The 27854-nt window shown below is 41.1% G+C and overlaps 1 protein-coding gene across 1 annotated transcript in view; it reads left to right on the top strand.

The window, feature by feature from the left end:
• LAMC1 (laminin subunit gamma 1) overlaps positions 1-27854 on the top strand; it is a 120395-nt gene that overhangs the window by 76796 nt on the left and 15745 nt on the right. Inside the window, exons 2-18 of the mRNA XM_002760283.6 lie at positions 1598-1902; positions 6173-6303; positions 8248-8414; positions 12523-12711; positions 13519-13636; positions 13994-14092; positions 14186-14322; positions 15049-15171; positions 15263-15452; positions 15754-15866; positions 19439-19660; positions 19771-19959; positions 22305-22550; positions 23058-23211; positions 23786-23928; positions 24887-25065; positions 26131-26287. Coding sequence (XP_002760329.4) covers positions 1598-1902; positions 6173-6303; positions 8248-8414; positions 12523-12711; positions 13519-13636; positions 13994-14092; positions 14186-14322; positions 15049-15171; positions 15263-15452; positions 15754-15866; positions 19439-19660; positions 19771-19959; positions 22305-22550; positions 23058-23211; positions 23786-23928; positions 24887-25065; positions 26131-26287 — 2862 coding nt within the window. The remainder of the gene's footprint in view (positions 1-1597; positions 1903-6172; positions 6304-8247; positions 8415-12522; positions 12712-13518; positions 13637-13993; positions 14093-14185; positions 14323-15048; positions 15172-15262; positions 15453-15753; positions 15867-19438; positions 19661-19770; positions 19960-22304; positions 22551-23057; positions 23212-23785; positions 23929-24886; positions 25066-26130; positions 26288-27854) is intronic.

The raw sequence follows: 27854 nt of genomic DNA on the forward strand, positions 1-27854 counted from the left end.
CAAAATGCCCAGTCCTGTGTTCTTCCCATCATGCCACATGGCTTTGTGTTGAAGCTCGTGTGTGTGCAAGTATGTCTCATGTATGTGGGGGACAGTTAATCCAACCTCTTCTAAGATCTGCGCCAGTTGAGACATAGTCAGATATGGCTCATCCTATCAGTTTTATTATGGTGAACGCTCAGTTGAGGAATGTGGCCTGGACACATAGCTTGCATGGGCTTTCTGCTTTGTTGCTCCCTGAATTGACCTCATCCGCTTCATCCCAGATCCAGCAGCAGGACAGCAGCAGGCCGCGCCCCACGCAGAGGCAGAACCCCACTGTGTTGCACTGAGTGCAGGAGGGGAGAGAGGGGAACTCCAGCCAGCAGCCAGAGAGAGACAAAGCGGAGTCCAGGCCACACATGAGGAATCGCTTTTTGTCTCAGGGACTAGTGGGTACGAGGAACTGAGAGTGCCAGAAGTCTCTTCTCAACACTTCTGAGAGCACAGAAGTTGCTGTTCTGTGGGTTTGTAGGAACGGGTTAGGATGGTTCTTGAGTTAATTGGCTTAGGGAGAAAAAACTGTAAGCTCCTTGAGTACAAGGATCCCTTTGTCTATCAATTCTCTCCCCCGATTTCTGGAGCACAGAGCCAAGCACAGAGTAGTGCCCAACAAATGCTTATTGACCAAACTGTGATCTTCACTATAACACAGAAGTAGGAAAGTATAGATATTGTTAGAGATAGCAAGACCCAATGTGTGACTGAATGGTGATTATTTCTTTTACTCATGTGAAAACACACTGGCTGGCAACCAAGCCATCCTGACCATAAGACCATACTCCCCTTTTGCAGGGAACTGTCTTCCCCAGTGACCACTCTCTTTTCCTCTCTGCTCAGAGTTCATTTCTCATATCTTCTCTTTTGAACATATTCAGACAACCTCCTTTCTCCCTTCTCTTTTTCCCCCCATTTCATTGTTCATCTACTGAAGGAAATTTTTTTTCCTCTTTCTTATTTCACTCCCTGCTACATTTCGCAAACACTGTCTTTCTCCCTTCTTCAGATGTCTGTATCTTAACTTGGTAGATAAGTAGAAGAATAGTGCGGATGATATTCTTCTTGCATCAGGAGTGATGCTACAGTTAATAGAGAATGAGGTTTTTTTAAAGTCTTGAAGTTCCTGGAGAGCCATTTAGAAAGTCAGCATATATTTGCTTTTTTATCTTTTATTTAAGCTTTTGCTGAAGTACCAGCATTAAGAATAAATGTGCTTTTTATTCCATTTTAGTTTTAATTAATAGTATAAATACAGTACTAACATACGCCTCCAGATTTCATTACACTTAAAATTTCCACAATGCATGTCACAAACAGGCCTTTATGAGCCCACTTACAGACCCAACTGTAATTTGTCATTTTACAGGAAAATAGGTAGTTTCCTGTTTTAGAATAGCTTGTTGGACACAACCAATATGCTGTTTGTTCTGGTGTCTTCTTAATTTAATGTGTACAAGGTGATCTGTATCTTTTGTCAAGTTCCAAACTTAGGTGGGAATAGAGGGAATTTTTTGCTTCATACATATGACTTATGACCTTTGATGTGTTTGTCCCACAGGGAAAGCTTTTGACATCACCTATGTGCGTCTCAAGTTCCACACCAGCCGCCCAGAGAGCTTTGCCATTTACAAACGAACGCGGGAAGACGGGCCCTGGGTTCCTTACCAGTACTACAGTGGTTCCTGCGAGAACACCTACTTGAAGGCAAACCGCGGCTTCATCAGGACAGGAGGGGATGAGCAGCAGGCCTTGTGTACTGATGAGTTCAGTGACATTTCTCCCCTCACCGGGGGCAACGTGGCCTTTTCTACCCTGGAAGGAAGGCCCAGCGCCTATAACTTTGACAATAGCCCTGTGCTGCAGGTAAGTTCTCCCAGGTTGGCTTGAAGCCAGCTAGTTTTACAACATGCAAGATGCCGGAAAGATTATTGTAGCAGGGCCTGTGGTCCCATCTCTGAGGTACAGGATCAGAGAAGACTTCTGCAACGCAGACAGCTGGATTTTATTCTGCTCTCTGTGTGCTACGAGTAAGTGAAGGAAAGTGGTTTTGTTCCGGCTGCCTGGTTGATATTTGTTCTTATGCCCTTGCAGGTCTATTCTGGGATGTAAACTTTATACATTTTTTTTTTTAAAGTCAAACAGTTTTAACTTTAATCTCTGTACCTGAGGTGGAAACAGTTTCCTTCTGACATTTTGAAGAGAACATTTTGACCTAATAACGCAGTTTTCTTGGATCTTTTTTGATTTGACAAAATAAAAAGTATTTTTTTAAAAATTAGCAACGGGGAACAATTGAAGCAAGGTATTTGAGAATGCCATCTTCTTTCATTTTTACACAAGAAAATTTTGATTAGGTTTGTCTGGCACCATTGCTGATCATTCAAGAAAGTCCTCATCACATAAAAGGATAGGCGATAGTGACAGGATATTAATTTAGGTACCCATGGCATTGTACTTAAACATCCTGACAGAAACTTTTCCCTGTTTGAGAAAGATTTTTTTCTCATGAATTCTACATACGTATTCCTTATACACCATAATATGGAATTCTTATGTGTTGCCCAGATTTCTGCGAACTTTTCATATGTCCTGGCTATTTGATTATGGAAAAGCTGGCGAGCCGCCTGCCATACTCAGCACCTTAACACAGGATTGGAGATGCTGCTGTCATGTGGCTGAAGTCAGCAACCACATAGGGACAGCATGTATCAGTTGACTGAAATAAGAAAGACTAATAATAGGCTTTCAAATGCTGTGTACATTATATGAAAAGCAATTGTGATATTTTAAGTAGGAAATACTTGTTTTTCTGAGGTTTCTACTTTTGTATCTTCTTGTTCTTTCTCTCTGGAATCCATTATTATGTTCAAAGGCTCTCTTTCTAATTTGATTGGTTTTGGACAGTGACAAAAAATAAGAACATATTTTTCTGGGGGTCCAGTTGTCCCCCTCTTCCATTGTATTTCTGTATGCTGCTGGGAGAGCACCAACGTGAAAGCTCTCGGTAAATTCTCAGGTTATGGAGAGTAGTGAGTGTGCTTGCTAAGGCCTTGCAAAAAAGTGTTTCTTGCAATGGAGATAGGTTGTGTTTAAAATAAATGGCAGAGAGAATAGCTGATTTTGATAGATGAAAAAGCAGGGCCGGGCGTGGTGGCTCATGCCTGTAATCACAGCACTTTGGGAGGTCGAGGCAGGCGGATCACTTGAGGTTAGGCGGTCAAACCACCCTCGCCAGCATGGTGAAACCCTGTCTCTACTACAAATACAAAAAAAAAAAAAAAGTTAGGTAGGCATGGTGGCAGGCACCAGTAATTCCAGATACTCTGGAGGCTGAGGCAGGAGAATTGCTTGAACCCGGGAGGTGGAGGTTGCAGTGAGCAGAGATCATGCCACTGCACTCCAGCCTGGGCAACAAAGGGAGACTCCATCTCAAAAAAAAAAGAAAAGAAAAAGAAGAAGCAGAAGACTGAATGCCCAGGGGAAAGGTGACCTACAAATACTCTTTAAGTTGATTAGCTAGCAAATATTTGCCAGACTTCTTTCTTTCCTACAGCAAATTATTGCATTTTCCTGTCCTGATGAGGCAACAATAGAAAGAACAGTGGAGTCAATAGGAAAATGCAGTGATACAAAGTTGTAACTGTGGTTTTCTGGCATCTTTGATAACTGTACACCTGGTCAGCCTGTCTTGAGCCATTCCCCCAATTGTAGGAATTGTGATGTTTGTTGTGCTTTATGCCGTAGAGACTAGTGAGACTCCATGTGGTAATGAGACTACGTGTGGTAAAAATGTTATGAATTATGACCTGGCATTTAAAAAAAATGTTATGGGTATCTGCATAGAAGTGGTCAGTCAGTTTTATTATGCAGTAACATTAATTATGTGTCTCTGGATGTAAGAGCTCTAGCTCTGATAACCAGTTGCCAAGGAGGTTGAGCTAATTTGACTTTTAGCTGATCTGACAATGAGGAGAGAGAACTCCTGCCTTTCTCCCTTTCTTCATTGCTCCCTGAACCTCCCTGCAGAACCTGAAATCTCCTAGATGGGGAAGGAAACCCTTCCTAGTTTCACCATATTATAAGTATTGCTATACATACATTGATTTATGATAATAATTTACATTTACTAAAGCACTTATTGTAGCATACTATAATGTGACAAGCACTGTTTTAAGCCCTTTGATTTTTTTAGCTCAGTTAACCTTCACAGTAACTCTGTAAAGTAGATACTTTTATTGTCTCTATTTTACAGATGAGGAATCAGAGGCTGAGAAAGGATATAGCTTGCCCCAAATCACACAGTTTAAGTGGCAGAACTGGGATTCAAAGCATTCAAGGTCTAGCTCCAGGATCTGTTCTTCAAAGATGCCCATTAGGAAGAAAAATGGCTTAGCTTTTTAAGAAGCTGTTATTCAAAGAGAGCTGTGATAAGGATGAAGCCTGTAGAAGACATAATAAGCATTAAACAGAGATATGTTTAGCTATTTACATTACAGAGCACTAAAAGATTCCTACCGTTGTGAACATGAGTAGGAGTTGTTATTGGAGTTCCAAGTTTGGATATGGTGAAATCATCGTCTCTTCTCCTTTCTAATTATGCTTGAAGGCTTCGTGGAGATTAGCTTTTATGAGCTCTCCATGTTGTTTTATATGCCAGGTATTTGGTGTGGCTTAAGGCAGTGGTTCCAAATCAGGGGTGTGCCTCCCAGACTCACCTGGAGCCTTCTGAAAACATAGACGTCTGCACCTCTGCACTTGCTCGTTATGTCTCCAAAGGTGATTTTGTTGTGCAGTCCCTAGCAAAAACTTAAAATGGAAATGCTATCTTTGAGTGGTAATATGTAATACACCACCCCAAAACCTAATGGTTTTATATAACTGATTTGTTATTTCTTATGATTCTTTGTTAGCGTGGGTCACTCACCTGGCAGGTTAGCTGGGGCCTGGGTCTCTGTCTCCCTGTGGTCCTTTGTCATCAGGAGGCTTGACTGGGCTTTACACCATGGCGGAAGTGATCTGGGAGGGTGAGTCCCTGTGCACAAGTACTTATCAAGCCTCTGCTTATATGACATTTTCTGGTGTACCCTTGGCCAAAACCAGTCACACACCCAAACCTAAGAGTCAGCATAGAAAGAGACTGCACTGGGTGTGGGCCCTAGCAGACATGATTCACTGGGATTATTAGTATAGCATTCTACCACACATGTAAACATCTGCCTAAAATTAGCTCCAAGTAAGAGTTTAGATCTCATAAAACCCAGGGAAAAACTGTATAGCCCCCCTTCTTGTCTTCTGCTGTTATGGTACACCTACCAACTTGATCAGTTGTGGTTTTTCAAATTCATTCATTCACTTAGCAAATAATAGTTTGCGTACCTACTGCATGCTAGGGAAATCGCACTGAACAAAACAAAAATTTCCTACCCTCATGGTACTTCAAATACGGTGGGAAGGGGAGGGTGTGTGTGGAAAAAGACAATGTAAATAAAGTGAGAGTGGAAAATAGGGAGCTGGGGAGGGGTAGCAATGTTAGATAAGTGGCCAGGGAAGGCCTCAGAGAGAAGGTGATATTGTGGGGAGGGTCAAGACAAACACAGACAACATCCAGCTGGTTCAAGCCCAGGTAATAATTTATTAGCAAGTACCTGGGCATCTCCCCCAGATCTGTCAGTAGGGGATTGTGTTGGCAGGGAGAAATAGATGCTACAAAAATGGGCCGGCACAGGCAATGAGCAGCATCTCTGATCCAAGTGCAGTGCCCCATGAGCTCTGAGCTGTTCTCCCTGACTGGATTTGGGGTGCAGATGCAGGATGGAGGGAAGGGACATGTGTATTGAGTCCCTAATGTATGCTGCACATTATATTTTATTTAAGCCTCTCAGCAGCCTTGCAAAGAAATTAGTTAGCATCCTTTTTGAGACTCTGAGTGGTAAAGTAACAAATCAAAGAAGGGAAGAGTCAAAAAGGAGAACACTATTAGAAAATTATAGAAGTCATTGAGTATTATAATAAGAGTTAGTGCTGGAAGAGGACATAAGTTAAATGATAAGTTAGCAATTTAGAACACTTTGTCACATTTATATCACATTTGCAGTCCCTCCACTTCTATGTTTCTGTTTTTGCTTCCTGACAGGAATGGGTAACTGCCACTGACATCAGAGTAACTCTTAATCGCCTGAACACTTTTGGAGATGAAGTGTTTAACGATCCGAAAGTTCTCAAGTCCTATTATTATGCGATCTCTGATTTTGCTGTGGGTGGCAGGTAAGTAACGTATTAAATTAGTCTTGAAAGCATTTGGAGCTTTGGCATGGAGGTGAATCCAGCAGCTTCTTTACAACTATGTTAATACCATTGTTAGATGTTTTTTCCACCAAGAATAGGAGCGGCATTCCTTCTTATGTGATAACGCTTACCCGGCTGGAAAGACAGACAGCAGCCTAGGATATTTTCACTGTCAGATCTTCTCGTTGTTCTGGAAACTAAGCAAGTAGGTTTTCCAAAACCTTGTCAAATCAACACTTTTAGGGAATTCCTAGTGACAATTTAAGTGCAAAGGCACTGTGAAGCACCTGAGGAAGGGTAAGCCTCATCTTATCTTACTGAGAAGTCCTCACCTTGGATCTTACAAAGGAACAGGGTATGCAGTGTATGAATATGTGAAAACTAAAATACTGGTAGTCACCTGTTTTTAAAAAATAGATAAAGCGGCAGTAGAAAAGATGCCACACATCAAGAATGATTCAAAACTGCCAGGCTAGGGAAGCAGATGTCATCTGAGCTGGGTCTTAAAGGCTTTGGATAAGTAAGGAGAGAATTCCTGGGTTGGATACAAGGGAGTGGACATGTCATGAGCAGAAGTTTAGAGATGGTAGAGTATAAACCCATTTAACTGAAGGAAAATCTCTTATGAATTTGTAGAGTTGTAAACCAGAAAGATAGTTTGGTAGCCAGAGACCTTAAACAGCAGGCGAAGAATCTTGGACTTAACTTCTCTGTATTAGACCATGATACCCCCAGAGCAGAAAACTTACTTTTGCTTACATTGTTCCTGGTATGGGATTGGTGCTTAGTGAAAGTTGATAGGAACCGTAACCAATGAGAAATCAGGCAGAATTTTTGGAGTAGGGCTGTGATAAGTGGGCCAGGAGGATTAATGTGCAAACAGGGTAAAAGTAATGTACAATTGAGGGAATTTATATTCCTGATATGATGCTGGGTTAGGCAACAGAATAGAAAGGAACATATAGGTGCATTTTATTGTGAAGGAAAAATTATCAGGACTTTAGTCAAAGGTGCTTTTAAGGTTTAGTGATCAGGAGAATGGGGGTACCATTAATAAAATGAAGATAAGCTAAACTGATGACTTTGGTTATAGATATGTGAAATTTCAGGTCATGGGGGCATCAAAGTTTGTGTAGCAGTCAAGGATAAGAGCTTGAGAGAAGATGAGAGCAACATTACTATTCCACGGTGCACATTAGTATTCATGGGAATTTCCATGAGTCCTTAGTTTATTATCATACTGGCGTCTAGGGGTTCCTTCAGGGATTCTTGCTCCAGACACCCTGAGGAATATTAGTCTGACTACCAGACATCCATATGGTAGTGACTTATCTAATGTGTCTCACCGCATTTAGGTTGGAATACTTTAAAATCATTATGATAGATAATTGCTGATGTTCGACTTATCTTGTGCTGGTGCAATCCTGAGCATGTAAATAAAGCACTCCTTGATCTTCCCAATAACCTTATGAAATAGGCATTATCATCATCCCTGTTTTACAGGTGAGGCACAGAAGTTAAGTTACACTTGTAAGTGACAGGGGAGGGTTTCAAACCCAGCCAGCCTGGCTTCAGAGTTTATGCTTTTCTGAACCACTACACTCTGCTGTTCTTGACACACAGGTTTGACTTCAGGAATAGATCCTGAAGATATCCTCAGAAATTGTTATGGACTTTGTTTTCATGTCTGGTTAATCCCCACCCCTGCTAAGTAAAGCTACCTTGTTTAATTTTTTTTCATCCTTGAAAATTCAGACAGCCATTACTTAATCTTGCTCAGTTCCTCAGTTTACACTTTTGAATGGTAAAACTTGAAAGCATTCATAGGTTGTTTTTAGTTCTCTGTGTAGTTAGTTTTTTTGTGTGTGTGTTTCTGGGACTTTGCAGCCGTTCCATTTTTTGGAGTGTCTCTTCTCTCCCCAGATGTAAATGTAATGGACACGCAAGTGAGTGTATGAAAAACGAATTTGATAAGCTGGTGTGTAATTGCAAACATAACACATATGGAGTAGACTGTGAAAAGTGTCTTCCTTTCTTCAATGACCGGCCGTGGAGGAGGGCAACTGCAGAAAGTGCCAGTGAATGCCTGCGTGAGTGCCCCTTGGCGTCAGTCTGTCCATTGGCTTGAGGACTTCCAAGGGTGGAAGAAGGAATGGGTGACTTCCTTTTATTCCTTTTTGAAAGGAAAGCTCTGAAAGGCCATGCTTTGTCTGTAATTTGAGACAGTAGAACAGTAAACTGTATTCAATCAGAGGAAAGTCATAGATGAGGACAATTCACTGTAAAGGCAAACTGTGGGTTTTGTTTCCTTCATGAGCACATGTGCCAGAGATGGAGCAGCATCTGCAAGATTTAGAAATTTGCTTAGATCCAAATACTGGGCCAGTGTAGCCTACTCCAAAATATGGTTCCTCTAGTTTTCTTTGTTCCCCTTTAAAATAGTCTTATTTTTATCAGTGCTCAGGCAGTCAAGGTAGTTGATTAACGTGTATTAAATATGACGAGTTCTAGGCTAAGATGGCAATTCCAAGATTATTTCCTTTTTTTGAGAGCTAGTCTCACTCTGTTACCCAGGCTGGAGTGCAGTGGCTTGATTTCAACTCACTGCAAGGTTTAAGTGATTCTCCTGTGTCAGCCTCCTGAGTAGCTGGGGTTACAGGTGCACGCCAGCATGCTTGGCTAATTTTTGTTTTCAGTAGAGACAGGGTTTCGCCATGTGGGCCAGGCTGGTCTTGAACTCTTGACCTCAGGTGATCCGCCCACCTGGGCCTCCCAAAGTACTGGGATTACAGGCATGAGCCACTGCGCACAGCCGCACAAGATTATTTCTCAAAACTATTTTTTCTTTATCTCATCAAAGAGTACAACAGGGAGAGTTTTCCCACTTCCCCAGTGGAGAGGTGGGCAGCTTTGGGATGAATAGGTCCTAGTATTCCTAGAAAAAGGTAAAATTTGAAAACTTAAAGCATTGTTTATCCCTTCATAATGTTGTGGTTTATTCTGAACAGATAGAGAAAGAAATGTCAGGAGAAGGAAACCTTGTAATCATGATTTTAAAGCAGCAATAATTTTCTTATGTCCTTACAAATATTCTTTATCACAGTCTCTTAAGAATAGAGAATAAGAAAGAAGACACTATTAACTGGCAGAAATTATTGGCAGGGGCTGGGAGCGGTGGCTTACGCTTGTAATCTCAGCACTTTGGGAGGCCAAGTGGGGAGAGTCACCAGAGGCCAGGAGTTTGAGATCCGCCTGGCCAACATGGTGAAACACCACCTCTACTAAAAATATAAAAATTAGCCAGGCATGGTGGCGCATGCCTATAATCACAGCTACTCACTTGGGAGGCTGAGGCAGGAGAATTGCTTGAACCTGAGAGGAAGAGCTTGCGGTGAGCTGAGATTGCACCACTGCACTCTAGCCTGGGCAACAGAGCAAGACTCCATCTAAAAAAGAAAAATTATTGGCAGAAACCCTTAGAAGGTACCACTATCTTAACCCATGACAGTTTATACTGAGCTGCCTAGAGTTTCTTACTCGTCTTTTCAACAAATCCTGAGATTTGCAAGTAAAATTTAACAGCCTCCTCTAACTTTTGTAAGGACTTTAATTCCATTACTGAACTGTAATATTCAGTGTTGGAAGCTATACAATGAAGGCTGGTACAAGAATGAAATACTACTAAGATGTGGCATCTAAATAAATTGACATGTATGCTTGAAAAGCATTCTGCTGAATAATGTCTATTCAGTCTATCCAAGAAATTACTTAAAAAACCAAACATTGCTAGTTCACCTCTACCAAATTAACTTAGTACTGTAGCTAAAGAAAGGACTTTGATGAGGAACTAAGTTAATTTGCTTTTCTCCTTGGTCCCTTCAGTACTGTGACACCTCAAAGAGTGAAGTTTCTGGATGTCGTGACAATACTGCATGATTGTCAGGATGTCGGGGCTAGGAAAGAGAACTACCTTCTCTCCAGGCGGGAGCTGTGGCATCTGCTTTAGCTGTGGGTTGGGACAGTGTGGACAGGGGTGTTACTATGCTTCACAGTTTCAGAACATCAGATCTTCAGGTGGGCTGGGCTTGGTTGATTGAAGGATAAGTTAAGGCGGCTTGAGGGAAGAGAAATAGCTAATGAAGAAGGAAAAGGGCACTGTAAAACTAACTTAACAAAACTCTAATTTTTGGTGGCAATAACAAGTTTTTTAAAAAGTTTTCTATTGGCCAGGCACAGTGACTGATGCCTGTAATCCCAGCACTTTGGGAGCCAAGGCGGTTGGATCATGAGGACAAGAGATCGAGACCATCTTGACTAACATGGCGAAACCCTGTCTTTGCTAAAAATACAAAAATTAATTGGGCATGGTGGTGAGCGGCTGTAGTCCCAGCTACTCAGGAGACTGAGGCAGGAGAATCTCTTGAACCCAGGAGGCAGAGGTTGCAGTGAACTGAGATCGCGATACTGTACTCCAGTCTGGCAACAGAGCAAGACTCCATCTCAAAAAAAAAAAAAAAAGTTTTCTGTTATAATACCGTACTATAAAAAACTGATCATAAGAGAGAAAAAGAACAAAAGGGGCCGGGTATGGTGGCTCATACCTCTAATTCCAGCCCTTTGGGAGGCCAAGGTGGGAGACTCATTTGCCTCCAACCTGGGCAATATAGTGAGACCCTGTCTCTGCAAAAATAAAAAATAAAATTAGCCAGGCATGGTGGCACATGCCTGTATTCTCAGCTACTTGGGAGGTTGAGGCAGGAGGATCACTTGAGCCTGGGAGTTTGAGACCAGCCTGAGCAACATAGCAAGAACTTGTCTCTACAAAATTTTTTTTTTTTTTAAATTAGCTGAATATAGTGGCACACACTTGTAGTCCCAGCTGGGACTACTAAGGTAGGAGGAGGATCACTTGAGCCCAGGAATTTGAGGCTGCAATGAGTTATAGTGACATCACTGCACTCTAGAGTGAGACCCTGTCTCCAGAAAACAAACAAATCAAAATACGTTCATGATTTTGGTTGGAAGAAGTCTGTGTTAGAAAAGAAATATTTATTCAAAAAAAGATTAATTCAAATATTTTTTAAAACAACATCCTGTTCTATTTGGAAACCAAATAAAACTTCTTTTTATTTCCTATTCAAGATACAGTCTGTATTTTGGGAAGAATCAATAACGCAGAAAAAAATCCTGTTATTATAAGGGTAGTAAGGAATTTCTGTGACTGCAGATACTTGGTCTTAAAATATGGTTGTGCTCTGCAGAGAATATAGCTACTTAACTGACCACCCATTTGGAGTTGAGGCTTCCCTGTACATGGATGTTTCTGGAAGACCTAGACTTCTCTTTAATTCTCCTTTCATCTGTCGAGGCACTAATTTTAACCCATATGTCTCAGGTTACCCCAGTCTAGATATATAAATAATCTGGCACTTTGGAAGTTAGTGTCTTTGACTCATCTGAGGCCTAAAACGTTAAGGTAAATTGAAGCCTGCATATAAAATGCCACCTTGTTTTTGGAGTTGATACTGAATAAAGGCTAAAGATTCAGGATAATTGTAATTGACTTGACTTTTACTTGTATATGAGCAGTTAGCTGGCAGCAGATTCTTTTCTAAATACAGGAATTCTTTGTATCTTATGATGTTGCTGTTTTTTAGAGGGAGGAACATTTCTTTAGCATCTGGCTATATATACCCTTTATTGACATACGGTGGGGTTTCATTGTTGGTCTTTTGTTTGTTTTTGAGACAGTTTTGTGCTTGTCACCCAGGCTGGAATGCAGTGGCACAATCTCAGCTCACTGCAACCTCTGCCTCTTAGGCTCAAGCAATTCTCTTGCCTCAGCCTCCCAAGTAGCTGGGATTACAGGTGCCTGCCACCACATCTGGCTGATTTTTTGTGTTTTTAGTAGAGACTGGGTTTCACCATGTTGGCCAGGCCTGTCTTGAACTTGTGACCTCAGGTGATCTGCCTGCCTCAGCCTCCCAAAGTGCTGGGATTACAGGCGTGAGCCGCTGCACCTGGCCTTCTTGTTGTTAATGAACAACAAGATGACAACCAGTGCATCTGGTAGTCATTCTTAGTCTACCACCATCTCTCTCTCTCAGAGATGTGGGAAATTATGTTTGCATTTCAGTCTTAAAATGCTGTTCTTAAAGGTACCCAGATCTGGTGTAACTCATGTGTTTGGACTGACAGCCTGTGACTGCAATGGTCGATCCCAGGAATGCTACTTTGACCCTGAACTATATCGTTCTACTGGCCATGGGGGCCACTGTACCAACTGCCAGGATAACACAGATGGCGCCCACTGTGAGAGATGCCGGGAGAACTTCTTTCGCCTTGGAAACAATGAAGCCTGCTCTCCGTGCCACTGTAGTCCTGTGGGTAAGTGACAGGAGGATGGATTAAAAGACAAAATGATAGTTCCCTGGACCCCCGGGAAGGAAAGCTTTGTTTCCTAGGCATTTGCACAGCTAAGTGTGGAGATGTATACATTATTGTAACACAGAAATGAGCCAAGATCTGTCTCTACCCCATGCCTCCACCTTTTTTAACCAAGTTGAACTTTCAGATGAGTTTCTGGTGTGTAAGACAGGGGTGGTGGCCTGAGTAATGGTTCTGTAAATAATTAGCGACAGGATCATAGAGACCGTTTGAACTTTGACTGTAAAAGGTTAACTGCTTTGTGAGTTCTTCCTTGTTAACGATTTTGTTTAGTCTAATCTCCTTAGAGTGCTGAACTATTCTAAGCATGTTGGTGTGTGTACAGAGATGCACAGCATTCTTAGTCCCGCCTGTTCTACTTGAGTTTGACCTTTATTTTTGTCATTTAGGCCTATATATACTTAAATTCTAGACATGGGCCTTAAGAGTCTGTGATCTCCCACAGAGAAGTAACTGGTCTTGTGTGCAGTGTTCCACTGGGTACGAAGTGATTTGTGTTTTTCAATATGAGTGAGTAGATTCGTCCTAGGGTGTATCTAGAAACTTAAAATCCCACAGCTTAAAAGGGTGTGATTTTGAGAAAGTTTTGATTTAAAATTTGGTCTTTATTCTCTCTGTGACCATCAGGAGATTGCATACCTGTTCTCAGGCATTGCTTTTAGTTACCAGTTATCTTTCTTTAGCACATTGATTTTACTTAAGTATCTGGCCGAATTTGTGTTTGACAATAAGCTCTTTCCATTTTAGGCTCTCTGAGCACACAGTGTGATAGTTACGGCAGATGCAGCTGTAAGCCAGGAGTGATGGGGGACAAATGTGACCGTTGTCGGCCTGGATTCCATTCTCTTACTGAGGCAGGATGCAGGTAAAATATTTGCAAAACCAGAAGAAGGGGGCAGAATCTATATATAGTCAACACATATTAATAGATCTGTGGCTTATTGGCAGCTGGGTAACATTTTTCCCGTAATAATTGTCAACAAGACTAAGGACTAGCTGTAATGGTGAGCCACAAGGGATTTGGTTTGTACAGAGAGTAAGCAGAGTTTTAATGAGACGACGATCTTAGACTAAAACCAAATATAAAAACGACTTTGGGATCCATTTTGTTCTATGTATATTTCTTTTAAAAAAAATCTGTTAACATGTAAAACAAAGGTTGACTTTAACGGTAGAATTTTTCTCCCATCTCTGATTGTTTTGTCCATTTTCCATTGAATAGGTCATGCTCTTGTGATCCCTCTGGCAGCACAGATGAATGTAATGTTGAAACAGGAAGATGTGTTTGCAAAGACAATGTGGAAGGTTTCAATTGTGAAAGGTAGTGCATTCTTTCTCTAGCTGCATTGTGTTTTCTCTGTTATCATATTTCAAGTAAAAAAAAAGTAACTGATGCCGTCTTAATCTTTTTCAGATGCAAACCTGGATTTTTTAATCTGGAATCATCTAATCCTAGGGGTTGCACACCCTGCTTCTGCTTTGGGCATTCTTCTGTCTGTACAAATGCTGTTGGCTACAGTGCTTATTCTATCTCCTCTACCTTTCAGATTGGTAATTTAGACCTCATTCCCCAACCTGTTATAACTGTGAGACTACACTTAGAATATTTTAAAAAATAACACCAGTAACTCTTTGAGGGCTTTTTGATGGTTGGCAATACCTTATGTTATTTAACATGTATGGTTTTTTTAGTTTAGACTTTTAATTTAATGAAAATGTACTTTTGGCTTTAGAATGTATTGTGATGAATAGTGATTGCAAATGTTCCATAAATAGTAATAAAGTAAAATCTAGTTCGAGTGGCATAGCATGTGTAGGTACTTTGTAGGATCTGTTTATTCAAAAATGTTTATTGGCCAGGTATGGTGGCTCATGCCTATAATCCCAGCACTTTGGGAGGCCGAGGTGGGTGGATCATGAGGTCAAGAGATTGAGATCATCCTGACCAACATGGTGAAACCCTGTGTCTACTAAAAATACAAAAATTAGCTGGGCATAGTGGTGCCACACCTGTAGTCCTGGCTACTTGGGAGCCTGAGGCAGGAGAATCGCTTGAACCTGGGAGGCGGAGGTTGCAGAGAGCTGATATCACACCAGTGCACTCCAGCCTAGTGACAGAAAGAGACTCCGTCTCAAAAAAAAAAAGCAAAAACAGAAAAGGTTTATTGATGCCTTTCTGTATACAAGGTGTGGTCTTACACATTTTCATGGTACATAGAGGACGAATTCACGATGCTTACAGTGTAAAGTGCTTGTGTTTTCCTTCTATGCCTGCAGATGAGGATGGGTGGCGTGTGGAACAGAGAGATGGCTCTGAAGCATCTCTTGAGTGGTCCTCTGAGAGGCAAGATATCGCTGTGATCTCAGACAGCTACTTTCCTAGGTACTTCATTGCTCCAGGTAAGTAAGGCTAGAAAGCAATCTGATTTGTTGTGTGCTTCTGTTTAATCTCAATGTCACATTCTTGCCCACCTTTGTGTCTGCATTTCAGCAAAGTTCTTGGGCAAGCAGGTGTTGAGTTATGGTCAGAACCTCTCCTTCTCCTTTCGAGTGGACAGGCGAGATACTCGTCTCTCTGCAGAAGACGTTGTGCTTGAGGGAGCTGGCTTAAGAGTGTCTGTGCCCTTGATCGCTCAGGGCAATTCCTATCCAAGTGAGACCACTGTGAAGTATGTCTTCAGGTAAGATAGCCTTCTTTGTAAACTGAGACTTGACAAACATTGTGAAAGTGGTATCTTTAAGTTTAACTGGCCTCTAGATAAACATTAAAGAAAAACTTGGGTCTCATGCCGATTTAGTAAAGGGGAGACTTCCTTTGTTTACTTTTATCTTTTCTAGTTGTACTACCAAACCAATAGTCTCATTTCTGATTTGATTTTGTCAGAGCGTTGCATCGTTGGTGGAAAAAATGAATGAAAAATGTTTTCCCAACATCCAGAATTGTCCTAACAGAGGTTAATGTGGCCCTTTCTTTCTCTCCAGACTCCATGAAGCAACAGATTACCCTTGGAGGCCTGCTCTTACCCCTTTCGAATTTCAGAAGCTCCTAAACAACTTGACCTCTATCAAGATCCGTGGGACGTATAGTGAGAGAAGTAAGTTATATAATTTAGGAGAGTTGTTTAAAAAGATGATTGGGTAGAAAGATTCATGATAATGCAAAAGTTTCTCTCTCCTAATGCTATAACACTAAGAAGTGCGTAACGACCGCATTATACATGAATTATACATAAGAACAATGCACTTTTAAACTGTTTTCAAGGACCTGGAGCAAATTTGGTAATATTAGTAAATAGTATTATTTTATTATTTTATAATCACTAGGTCAATTGAGGTTGCATTGTATATAAATAGATTTTGTTAAAAAAAATACCTAATTATAGGCCAAGCTCAGTTGCTTACACCTGTAATCCCAGCACTTTGAGACGCTGAGGCAAGCAGATCACTTGAGGCAAGGAGTTTGAGACCAGCCTGACCAACATGGTGAAACTCTGTCTCTGTTAAAAATACAAAAATTAGCGAAGTAGAATGGCGCAAGCCTGTCATCCCAGCTATTTGGGTGGCTGAGGCATGAGAATCGCTTAAACCCAAGAGGCAGAGGTTGCAGTGACCTGAGATCATGCCACTGCACTCCAGCCTGGGCAATAGAATGATAATCTAACTCAGAAAAAAAAAAAAAATCTAATTATAATTCTGCTAGCTCAAGTTGCCTCATCTTCATTTCTTTTTATTTACAGTTATATAATTATAATTAGTGTCATCGGTTACCTTATTGAAAATCATAAATTATTGAATGAATATTTGTTATTACTTTAGGTAAACAAGAGTTTAAGACTTAAACATTTTTTTTTTGAGACGGAAATTTGCTCTGTTATCCAGAGCAAAATTGTGCTGGAATGCAGTGGCACAATCTCAACTCACTGGCACAATCTCAACTCACTACAGCCTCCACCTCCTGGGTTCAAGCTATTCTCCTGCCTCAGCCTCCTGAGTAGCTGGGATTACAGGCACATGCCACCAGACCTGGCTAATTTTTGTGTTTTTAGTAGAGACGGGGTTTCACCATGTTGACCAGGCTGTTCTTGAACTCCTTACCTCGGGTGATCCACCCGCCTCAGCCTCCCAAAGTGCTGAGATAATAAGCGTGAGCCACTGTGCCCAGCCAAAAATTTTTTTCTTAAGAAAATGTTTTAAACAAGGACCTTCTTCTTTAGCAAGGTACAGCTATTTGGGAGGTGGAATTAGTGATGATGTGGTATTGGGAGAGGTGTTTGTGGCTGAGATGTGTTGATTTTTGAGATGCCTGTGTGGATATCCAGATAAAAATGTCTTATAAGTAGTTAGAAATATGAATATGGGGTTTAGGAAGAGATTAGGACCAGAGATCCAGATTTAGAAGGTTGTCAACATATGGGCAGTAATTTTTAAACTTGGAAACATGACAGAAAATATAGAAGGGAAAGAAGGATGGAATCCTGGAAACAGTTAAGGTCCATGTACTAAGACCCAACAGCAACATGGCAAAACCCCATCTCTACTAAAAAATACAAAAATTAGTGGATTATGGTGGAGCATGCCTGTAGTCCCAGCTTCTCAGGAAGCTGAGGTGAGAAGACCACATGAACCTGAGAGATCAATGCTGCAGTGAGTGGTAATTGTGCCACTGCACTCCAGCCTGGACAATGGAGTGAGAACCTGCCTCAAAAAAATTACAATAAATAAATAAATAAGACCCAAGGGAGAAAAAGATTGTAAGGAAGAGAAACAATAAGTTTAGGAAGCTAGCATCATTGGGTTTTGGACTGGATGATTCCTTAATCATTAGTGAGTTGTTGTTTTTAAGAAGTGTTAAAACCATCCAGTCATGGTGGCTTATGGCTTACAGGCCTCCCAAAGTGCCTGTAATTCCAGCACTTTGGGAGGCTGAAGCAGGAGGATTGCTTGAGGGTAGGTGTTCAAGACCAGCTTGGGCAGCATAACAAGATTCTGTCTCTATGAAAAAATCATACAAATTAGTTAGGCATGGCGGCACACACCTGTGGTCCTAGCTACCCAGAAGGCTGAGGGCCCAAGAGGTTGAGCCTACAGTGAGCTATAATCATGCCATTGCACACCAGCCTGAGTTACAGAGGGAGATTTATCTTTAAAAAACAAAACAAAACAAAACAAAAACCGCAACAAGTGTGTCAAAACCGAAAGATCACAGTGCTTTAAAAAGTAATTTGAAGTTGAGGAAGTAAAATAAAGAATGTTCTGTTAAGAAGTTTGGCTATAAGGAAAAGACATGGGCTATAATTTGGAAATAGGAACAAGATTGAAGAAAAAGTATTTTTAGAATGGGGAGACTTAAGGATGTTTAGAGTTGAAAGCACAGTAACCAGTAAAGCCGTATCTCATGATCTAATTGGGCAAGAGAAACCTGAAAACATACCGAAGTGCTATGCCTTGAATAGGCAGTAATAAGAGGTGTCCTTCAGCCTTAGGTGGTCAATTTTCAAATGAATTTTATAAACAGCAAGTGCTATTTCATGACATGAAAAATACACTTGAAGCATAAGACTGCAAAACACTAGAGTGGAATGGACAGGGCAACATGTCAATGTTACTGAGGCCTGCCTCTCTGATAAAATGTTCCTGCTGGTGCTTGTATCAAGGGCACCACTGGATTGGATGAACCCTTGGTCTAAGGCAATAGAAGGTTTCCTCTGTTTTCTTATAGGAATGGAAAAGCATTGGACTTTTTAGTAGTTGTGACTTGTACGAAGTAACCCTGAGTTTTAGAAATTTACTTGAGGATTTTTTTTTTTTTTTTTTTTGCAGAGGGCAGAAATTATATAACCTGAATAACCTGAGTATTACCTGTTGACGGTGCTTTCCCTTCTGTCTTATCCTTGAACTCTGTAGTCAGTTCCTGCTTTTGTAGCAAAAGAACGAAAACACTGCTTAATGGCTATAGACTTAAACTCTTCTTTTCCCCTACACTCTTGCTTATATTTCTTCTCACCCCAAATGATTGTCTGATGCTTTTCATTTTTCACATTGGTGAGGACTGTAAAATTCAGCAAATCTAGGGGTATGTTTGTGTGTTTTAAAAATAAAACTTGGGCTGGGTATGGGGGCTCCTACCTGTATTCCCAGCACTTTGGGAGGCCCAGGTGGGTAGATCACTTGAGGTCAGGAGTTCGATGCCAACCTGGCCAACATGGTGAAACCCCATCTCTATTTTTAAAAATATAAAAATTAGCCAGGCATGGTGGCACGTATCTGTAATTCCAGCTATTTGGGAGGCTGAGGCAGGAGAATTGCTTGAACCTGGGAGGCAGAGGTTGCAGTGAGCCAAGATCACACCAGTACACTCCAGCCTGGGAGACGGAACGAGACTCCATCTCAAAAAAAAAAAAAAGTAAATAAATAAATAAAAGTGTGCCATATCATCACTCCAGATACTTAGCACCCAGTACCACATGATTGTTCTAAATGCTATTTTCTAATTGTCTTCTCCAGTGGACAGAAGTGGATATATTCTTCAGTTTATCAGAGCCCAATTAAGCTAAGGGCTGGTTTTCTCTGGAATTTGGTATCTGGTTACTTTTTAGTGTTACTGACTTTACACAGGGTTTTGGAAAACAGTCCAGTTTGGTGATTTTCTCTTTCTCACCATTCACAGGTGCTGGATATTTGGATGATGTCACCCTGGCAAGTGCTCGTCCTGGGACTGGAGTCCCTGCAACTTGGGTGGAGTCCTGTACCTGTCCTGTAGGATATGGAGGGCAATTTTGTGAGATGTGCCTCTCAGGTTACAGAAGAGAAACTCCGAGTCTTGGACCATACAGTCCATGTGTGCTTTGCACCTGCAATGGACACAGTGAGGCCTGTGACCCTGAGACAGGTGAGATGATCTTTGGCAGCTCTTAGACCTAGGTGCTCTTTAGCAGTTAAGTAGAAAGTGCTCGATGTCTTACTCACTTGCCTGTTTTCTCACACCCACCCTCCAAACAGGTGTTTGTAACTGCAGAGACAATACAGCTGGCCCACACTGTGAGAAGTGTAGTGATGGGTACTATGGAGATTCAACTGCGGGCACCTCCTCTGATTGCCAACCCTGTCCGTGTCCTGGAGGCTCAAGTTGTGCTGTTGTCCCCAAGACAAAGGAGGTGGTGTGTACCAACTGTCCTACTGGCACCACTGGTAAGCCTGCTCGATCCATCTGCTTTCAGTGTTCCATTCTATTAAAAGACCTGGGGAAAGGGGCTTTGGGGTTGTTTAGGATCTTTGTGTTTGGTTCAGTTTCAGTGATTATGGTTTTTCCTAATAGGAAGCTGAGGCTCACTCTTCTTGTTTCCTTTCTCTCTCTTTTGGGTATCCCCCCAATTGCCTCGGTTTCACAACCAAGGGCTTTCATGCCACCTTGATCTACTGTTTTCCCCTTAGGTGATCAAATCTTGTCTTGAGGCTTCAAAAGCCTTTCTCTATCTGTGACAGCTAAGTTTGTATTTCTAGCCCTGGCACCTCTCCTGATCTACCTACTGGCCATCTCCACTTGGGTGATGGGCTAGAAGCCTTCTACTTGCCTCTCCACACCCCTGTTCACCTTTCTCCAGCCTGACTGAGACTTGCATACACTGCGTCAAATGCTGCATTTGAGTTCGGACAGCAGGAAGTACATACAGGAGCTCACTGAGAAGGAGGAGGGCGAGGACAGAGTATTTATTCCATGGCCCCTTCTCTATGGGGTTCTGTGGATTGATGACCTCAAATCAAAGTTCTCAGTGTCTGGCAGGCCTTCTCCAAACAGCCCTTTTTACCTTCAGGTTCTGCTAGGTGCTCTGCCCACCACCCAAGGCCCAGGGTATGGAGCCTGCCTCAAGTGCCACACTCTCCTTGCAGTTTCCCTACACTCCATGCTAATTTGATTGTGTCAGCCGTTTTCTGCTGTGATCTTGATTCACATAGCTAAAGGAACTCAAACAAACCCAAATTAAATATTTGATTTCCTCCCTCTTTCTTCAACCCTTTGTTTCTCCTACAATCTTGTTCATCTTAGTAAATGTGCTGCCATTAGCTCAAGCTGAAACCTTAGGGCTTATACTTGATTTATCTGCCTTTCATGTCCTAAAAACAATCAGCAAATCTTACTGATTTTATCTCAGATCTGACCACTTTTCACCACTTCCACTGTCACCACCCTGGTTCAAACCTCTTATCTTTCACCTGGAATTGCCTAATTGCCCTCCCTGCTTCACCTGCTCCCCTACAAGGGATCCGTTCTCCACTTGAAAGCCAAAACGGTTCTTTAAAAATGTACATCAGATTATACCACTTTTAAACCCTTCAATAGCTTCTTGATGCACTTACATTTAAAACCAGATCTGTTACTGTGACCTCCATGGTCCTAAATGGGTTTGAACTACTCTATGGCTAACAAACAAGACAGTTTGTCTGAAACTTTCTTCTCTTGGATATTATCCTGGCTGGTCTCTTCTGTCTTTCTGTTGCCATCCCAATGTCTCCTTCTTACAGAGGCTTTCCTTACCCACCAATACAAAGTAGCCCTCACCTTCATCCCATCATGTTGCTCTATTTTGTTTAAATTTTTTATGCTTATCCCTATCTGAAGTAATCTTGTTTATTTGTAAGTCTGTGTATCAGTCTTCACCAATCGCTGTATAAGCTTCATGAGAGCAGAGACCTTGGCCACCTTGCTCATATCATCCTAATGACGTAGAACAGTGCTGGTATATAGTAGATGCTCAGAAAATGCTTGTTAAATGAATTAATAAATCTTGGATTCACCAGAAATTTTAGGCTAGTTCAGACCCTACTGGTTAGAAAGAAAGAAATCATGAGCTAATCATGGTAGGAAAGTAGAAAAGGAAAGATGAAGAGTGGTGAGTTTACTACAGTGCAAAGAGCCCTGGATTCTAGCTCTCCCTCTGCCTGTCAGCTCTTTGGTTGCAGGCAAGTTATTTACCCTCTCTGTTCCCTGGGCTATAATATTTAATATAAGCAGGCAGCAACTGATGATTTCTAAGTTCTCTTTCAACATGCCCTGATTCTGTACCAATTGATACTGATTAACAAGATTTGCACATGCCTATTACATTTTTAAGAGAATGGTTCTGCTCACCCTGATGTGTGGGAAACTTATGGTGTCAAGAGTGGCACTTCAGCGTTTTTAATATCATCTGCCAAAACAACATATATGAATGTGCCATCCTTTGAGACTGGAGAGGTTTATAAATCTTGGGCTTGATTTATAAAGCACTTTTAATACATGATTTGGGTTGATTGTCACAACAGTTGAAGTGAAGTAGTCAGACCAGGTGCTTCCTTTCTAGTGAGGAAATAGTGCTGTGCTCAAGGTCACTCTGTTGGTCTGGCCCAGGGCCAGGGCTACAGCCCAGGTCCTCTGCTCTCCACTGCACCGTCTTCTTTTCATGCAGTGATTACATTAGACTGTCTGGCCAGTGGTAATCTGGCACCAAAAATGTCTAAAGCATTTCTTTCACAACATCAGAATGTCTCATCCCCAGGTAAGAGATGCGAACTCTGTGATGATGGCTACTTTGGAGACCCCCTGGGTAGAAATGGCCCTGTGAGACTTTGTCGCCTGTGCCAGTGCAATGACAACATCGATCCCAACGCAGTTGGAAATTGCAATCGCTTGACTGGAGAATGCCTGAAGTGCATCTATAACACTGCTGGCTTCTATTGCGACCGGTGCAAAGATGGATTTTTTGGAAATCCCCTGGCTCCCAATCCAGCAGACAAATGCAAAGGTAATCAGCCTTTGACCAGATTCTGTCACAGTCATGCCCCTTTATTGTGAGAATTCTTGTATTCTCTTAAAATACTTAGAGTTGTTTAGTCCACTAGAAATATACTGTGAACCGCTTATGTCATTTAAAATTTTCTAGTCATGGCATTAAAAAATGTATAAAGAATGACAGTCATGTTGGCTTACACCTGTGGTCCTGTAAAAAGAAACAGGCGAAATGAAGACTAATGTATTTTATTTAATATATCCAACATATTATTTCAATAAGTAATCAATGAAAACTATTAATGAAATATATGTTTTTTCTCACACTAAGCCTTCAAAATCCAGTGTGTACCTCACATAGCACATCTCAATACAGAGTAGCTGGCCACATTTAAAGTGCCCAGTAGCCACATGTGACCAGCAGCTACCATCACAAGTCTAAAGAATCTCTTTGGATCGCTTATATGTTAGTATTTCTCTCAGGTGTTTTGTGTCTTTTGCTATCTCTGTCTTCCTGGCTTAGCCTGCAATTGCAATCCATACGGAACAGTGAAGCAGCAGAGCAGCTGTAACCCTGTGACGGGGCAGTGTGAATGTCTGCCTCATGTGACTGGCCGGGACTGTGGTGCTTGTGACCCTGGATTCTACAACCTGCAGAGTGGGCAAGGCTGTGAGAGGTGAGACATAGGTGCCTTTGGTGGAAGTAATCTTTGCTTTTTCTACTGTAAAAAAGTGAATTTTTGTAAGTTACATTTAATAGCTGACTATTCAGAAATTACTGGAGTGCCTAATGTAGGCAAGACATCCTTCAGAGGCAATGCTGAAGAATTGTAATAAAGCTAATGAAAGAAAGGAGTGGAGCACAGTGGCCCCAGCTTTGCCAGAATAACTTGAGTAACCTTTTAAAAGTACAAATTGCCAGGTCTTTTCTGAGGCTCTTAGAATCGGACCCTCCAGGGATGCAGCCTGGGAACTTCTGTTGTCAAAACTCCTACTTAGTGTCCATACAGTCCCAGGTTGAAGAGCAGTGGTAGCAGTTAAGTTAGGAAAAGAGGTTCTGAATAGCACTCATGAAAATTACTGGAACCTTAGGGGCTTAATAACCCTTACCATTCCATCTTAGTCACCCTTACCATTCAATTTTCTGATACAAGTTACAAATTACATCAGTGCTATACTAAAAAAAAAAAGGTTTGCATAAAGTCTGATTTTATTTTTGCCTGAGAAATGTCCTCCTGTGTTCATTTTCAGGTGTGACTGTCATCCCTTGGGCTCCACCAATGGGCAGTGTGACATCCGCACCGGCCAGTGTGAGTGCCAGCCTGGCATCACTGGTCAGCACTGTGAGCGCTGTGAGGTCAACCACTTTGGGTTTGGACCTGAAGGCTGCAAACGTAAGGAGTGTTGGTGGCATACAACTCTAAGCCTCCCCTAATTCCAGTTAGTATCTTAAGGCCAGAAAAGACTTTGACAGCCTCAGTCTAGCCACTTAGCCCATAGTCAAGGCTATACCTAAGTCATCATAGATGCTTTATTTGGTGAATATTATCCGTTTCTAAAACTCTGCAGATCAAAGGCTTCTCTGGTTTCTTTGCAGCCACCTTACCTATGTTTTCTTTTATAGCATTTCTGATTCTTCCTTTTTCTAATCTTTTATTTTTTCCAAGGAAGTCTTCCTTTGATTACGCAGCTTTCCCACTGTGGTTAATGAAACTTCTTTATTGATTGCATTCTTAGTGCAGATAATGAAATAGTGGAGGATTCTGTTCACAATGTGTTTGTTGACTTGCTGGCTGTAGTTGCTTCCCACCCTTGGGGCCCTTTTGGTATGATTACGTATAAACATCTGCTTCTCCTTGGCATAAACACTTGCCTGGAATTGGGCCTCAGAACGGATTGGCTTTTGCTTTCTGAATTCCTTCATTTCTCCTGTGGAATGCAGCATAAGTAATTGGCTCAGTTCAGAGAACACAGTGAATAAACAAACTATAAGATAATGCAAAAGAAGCATTAGTATTTGGGTTTTCTAGTTCCTTAGAGAAATTAAACAGTGGAGAATTGAATTCTTGAAGTGCATGAAAAGAGCACTGATAGTTTTATAACTTCTCTAATTACTAAGTAATCTGAAGTGTGTCCCAAAGGTTGTACATTTTACTTAAAAGCTCATTCTGACTTTAAAAATGTCAGTTTTCTCTGCTAAACAGACTTTACTATTTAAGATCTCATAAATGGTCCTGTTTTTTCAAAAAAATTATAATGGTAGTATAGTCAGCTTATTGCTATCAGTCTGAATTAAGAGATATGCTCTTCCTTCTTTTGCTAATTTTGTATTATTTTCTCCTTATTCTGCAGCCTGTGACTGTCATCCTGAGGGGTCTCTTTCACTCCAGTGTAAAGATGATGGTCGCTGCGAATGCAGAGAAGGCTTTGTAGGAAATCGCTGTGACCAGTGTGAAGAAAACTATTTCTACAATCGATCGTGGCCTGGCTGCCAGGAATGTCCGGCTTGTTACCGGCTGGTAAAGGATAAGGTAAGCTGTCAATAGTGCATTCATTCATTCATCCAGCAGACATTGAGTGGAAACTTACTGTGCACTAACTCTATAGAAAAAGTGGTGAACAAGATAGATGTGGTCCCTGTTCTTAAAGACTTATGTTCCAGTTGGGAGGCAAATAATAAAAAATAAATAAATAAATAAAACAAATACCTCATGAGGTAAGTGCCAGGAAGAATACAAATGGAGAATATCTGAAGGAAACTACTTTATATAAAGCCTCTCTACAGAATTCATCTAAGGTGAGATCTAATGGATACAAAGGAATGAACCAAGTGAAAAGTAATGGTAGGTTTGTTCCAGGTAGAAGGAACCTGGTGTACCGAGGCCTGGGAGCTGGAGAGTGGCTGGAGCCTGCTGAGTGCAGAGAGTGTGGTTCTGTGATAAGACTGATAAGACTGGAGACAGGTTTTATAGGACCATGATGACCATAGTAAGAAGCTTAGATTTTATCTCAAATCCAATAAGAATGCATTGAAGAAACTCTTAAAATCTAGGAAATCCAGATTATATTTTAAGAGGAGCACTCTGACTGCTGTGTGAAGAATGATGGTTAGGAGTGGGGCTTAATGGGAAGCCTCAATTGGATCCGATAAATATGCGTGTCTGGGGACAGGATAGGGAAAGAGAAGAATAAGGTTGTCTCTTGGGTTTTTTTGCTTAAGGTAGCTTATTTACTGAGATGGAGATTCCACAGGGAGAGTACAGGTAAGAGGTATAATTTTGGATATTAAGTTTGAGATACCTATCAGAGAGCTGAGTGGAGATATGAAGGTAATCTGACACTCAAGGGAGAGGTCAGAGCTGAAGAATCATCAGCATGCAGTGTTTAAAATCAAAGGAATGGCTCTGAAGGTTTTCTTTTGAAGCTAGAAAAATAAAGAAAAACTAGCCATGTCTTCTCTTTAGAAGTAGACATGCATGGAGTGGGTAGACCTACATATTCATAGAGTGCCCATGATTCCTGCAGGAAGTATGATTGAGTTCTTCAAGAATACTTGTATGTCCTACCTTTCCCTTTTCTTTTTTCCTTATGTTTAGGTTGCTGATCATCGAGTGAAGCTCCAGGAGTTAGAGAGTCTCATGGCAAACCTTGGAACTGGGGATGAGATGGTGACAGATCAAGCCTTTGAGGATAGACTAAAGGAAGCAGAGAGGGAAGTTATGGACCTTCTTCGTGAGGCCCAGGATGTCAAAGGTACGCATGATTGAATTATGGGTGACTTCTGTGAGATGGGCCAATCTTTAGATGTGGCTCCTAAAGCAAGGTTAATTAGTATGGTTTTATAAAATTCTTTCTAAATTTTTAAACTACTTGTAGACCATAAATCATTTCATTTTTTAAACACTAATTCAAAAAACAGACAAATATACTGCTTTAAGATACAGTAAGCATAGGGTGATTTTCCAACACATAAAAAATGACTTGATATTCAAATTTGAAGCATTTTATCCAGCTGTTCTATTACAAGGCGTCTTAAAATAGTTTTAAAAATCATTAAAGGCATGTGTTTTCATATGCATTTTTTTTTTTTTTTTGAGCCAGAGTTGCTTTGTCTTCTAGGCTAGAGTGCAATGGCATGATCTTGGCTCACTGCAACCTCCTCCTCCCGGGTTCAAGCAATTCTCCTGCCTCAGCCTTCCATGTCGCTGGGACCGCAGACACATGCCACCAGCTAATTTTTGTATTTTCTTCAGTAGATATGGTTGTTTCACTATGCTGGCCAGGCTGGTCTTGAACTCCTAACCTCAAATAATCTGACTGCCTTGGCCTCCCAAAATGCTGGGATTACAGGCATGAGCCATCACACCCAGCCTTGTATACATTATTTTTAGGTAAAAAATTTGAACTTTGATTTTCCATCATTCTAGTGAGAGAGAATTTATTTTATGCATTGTGTTTTTTCCTTAGGATTCTCATAAGGTAAAATTGTTGTTTTCAAGTATTAACATCTAGCTACTGAATGTATAACACTTGGTATTTGCAAAATAAACATTAGAAATTAGTGTGTGCTTATTAATGTTCTAATTAGCAAACAGATGTGCTAACAACATTACACTAGGCCAGGCATGATGGCTCACGCCTGTAATCCCAGCACTATGGGAGGCCAAGGCAGGTGGATCATCAGAGTTCGAGACCAGTCTGACCAATATGGTGAAACCCCATCCTACTAAAAATACAAAAATTAGCCAGGCATGGTGGTGTGTGCCTATAATACCAGTTACTTGGGAGGCTGAGACAGGAGAATTGCTTGAACACAGGAGGTGGAGGCTGCAATGAACCAAGAATGCACCACTGCACTCCAGCCTGGATGACAGAGTGAGACTCCATCTCAAAAAAAAAAAAAAGACACATTATACTAAAGTATGTTTTATATATTATGTCCATTTCTAAGGTTCTTTGCAATTAGATTAGTCCTTTTCACATTATCTGATGAGACCAATGAAAAGCAGAGAACAGCTTTCTGGGAGCATCATAGTGGGACTGGGATTAAAATCCATTCCCCTTAAAACCTGAGTTGTGCAGTTCCTGGCTGACCTTTCTGTTAAAAATGAAAGTGTCTTCATAACTATTTATCTTTTGAGACTATCCTTAAGTATTCATTTGTAGTTTAAATTTGTATTTATTCTGCAGATTTGAAAGGCGGTTATATGGTACAGTTAGATCTTGCAAGTAGACACTTGGAATTGGTTAGGTTATCTATTCTCTTTTCAGATACTGTTTCTCTAAAGAATTAGAAGAGAGATCAGTATCTATTACATTC

The sequence above is a fragment of the Callithrix jacchus genome, chromosome 18 (assembly GCF_049354715.1).
Source record: "Callithrix jacchus isolate 240 chromosome 18, calJac240_pri, whole genome shotgun sequence".
NCBI lineage: Eukaryota > Metazoa > Chordata > Mammalia > Primates > Cebidae > Callithrix > Callithrix jacchus.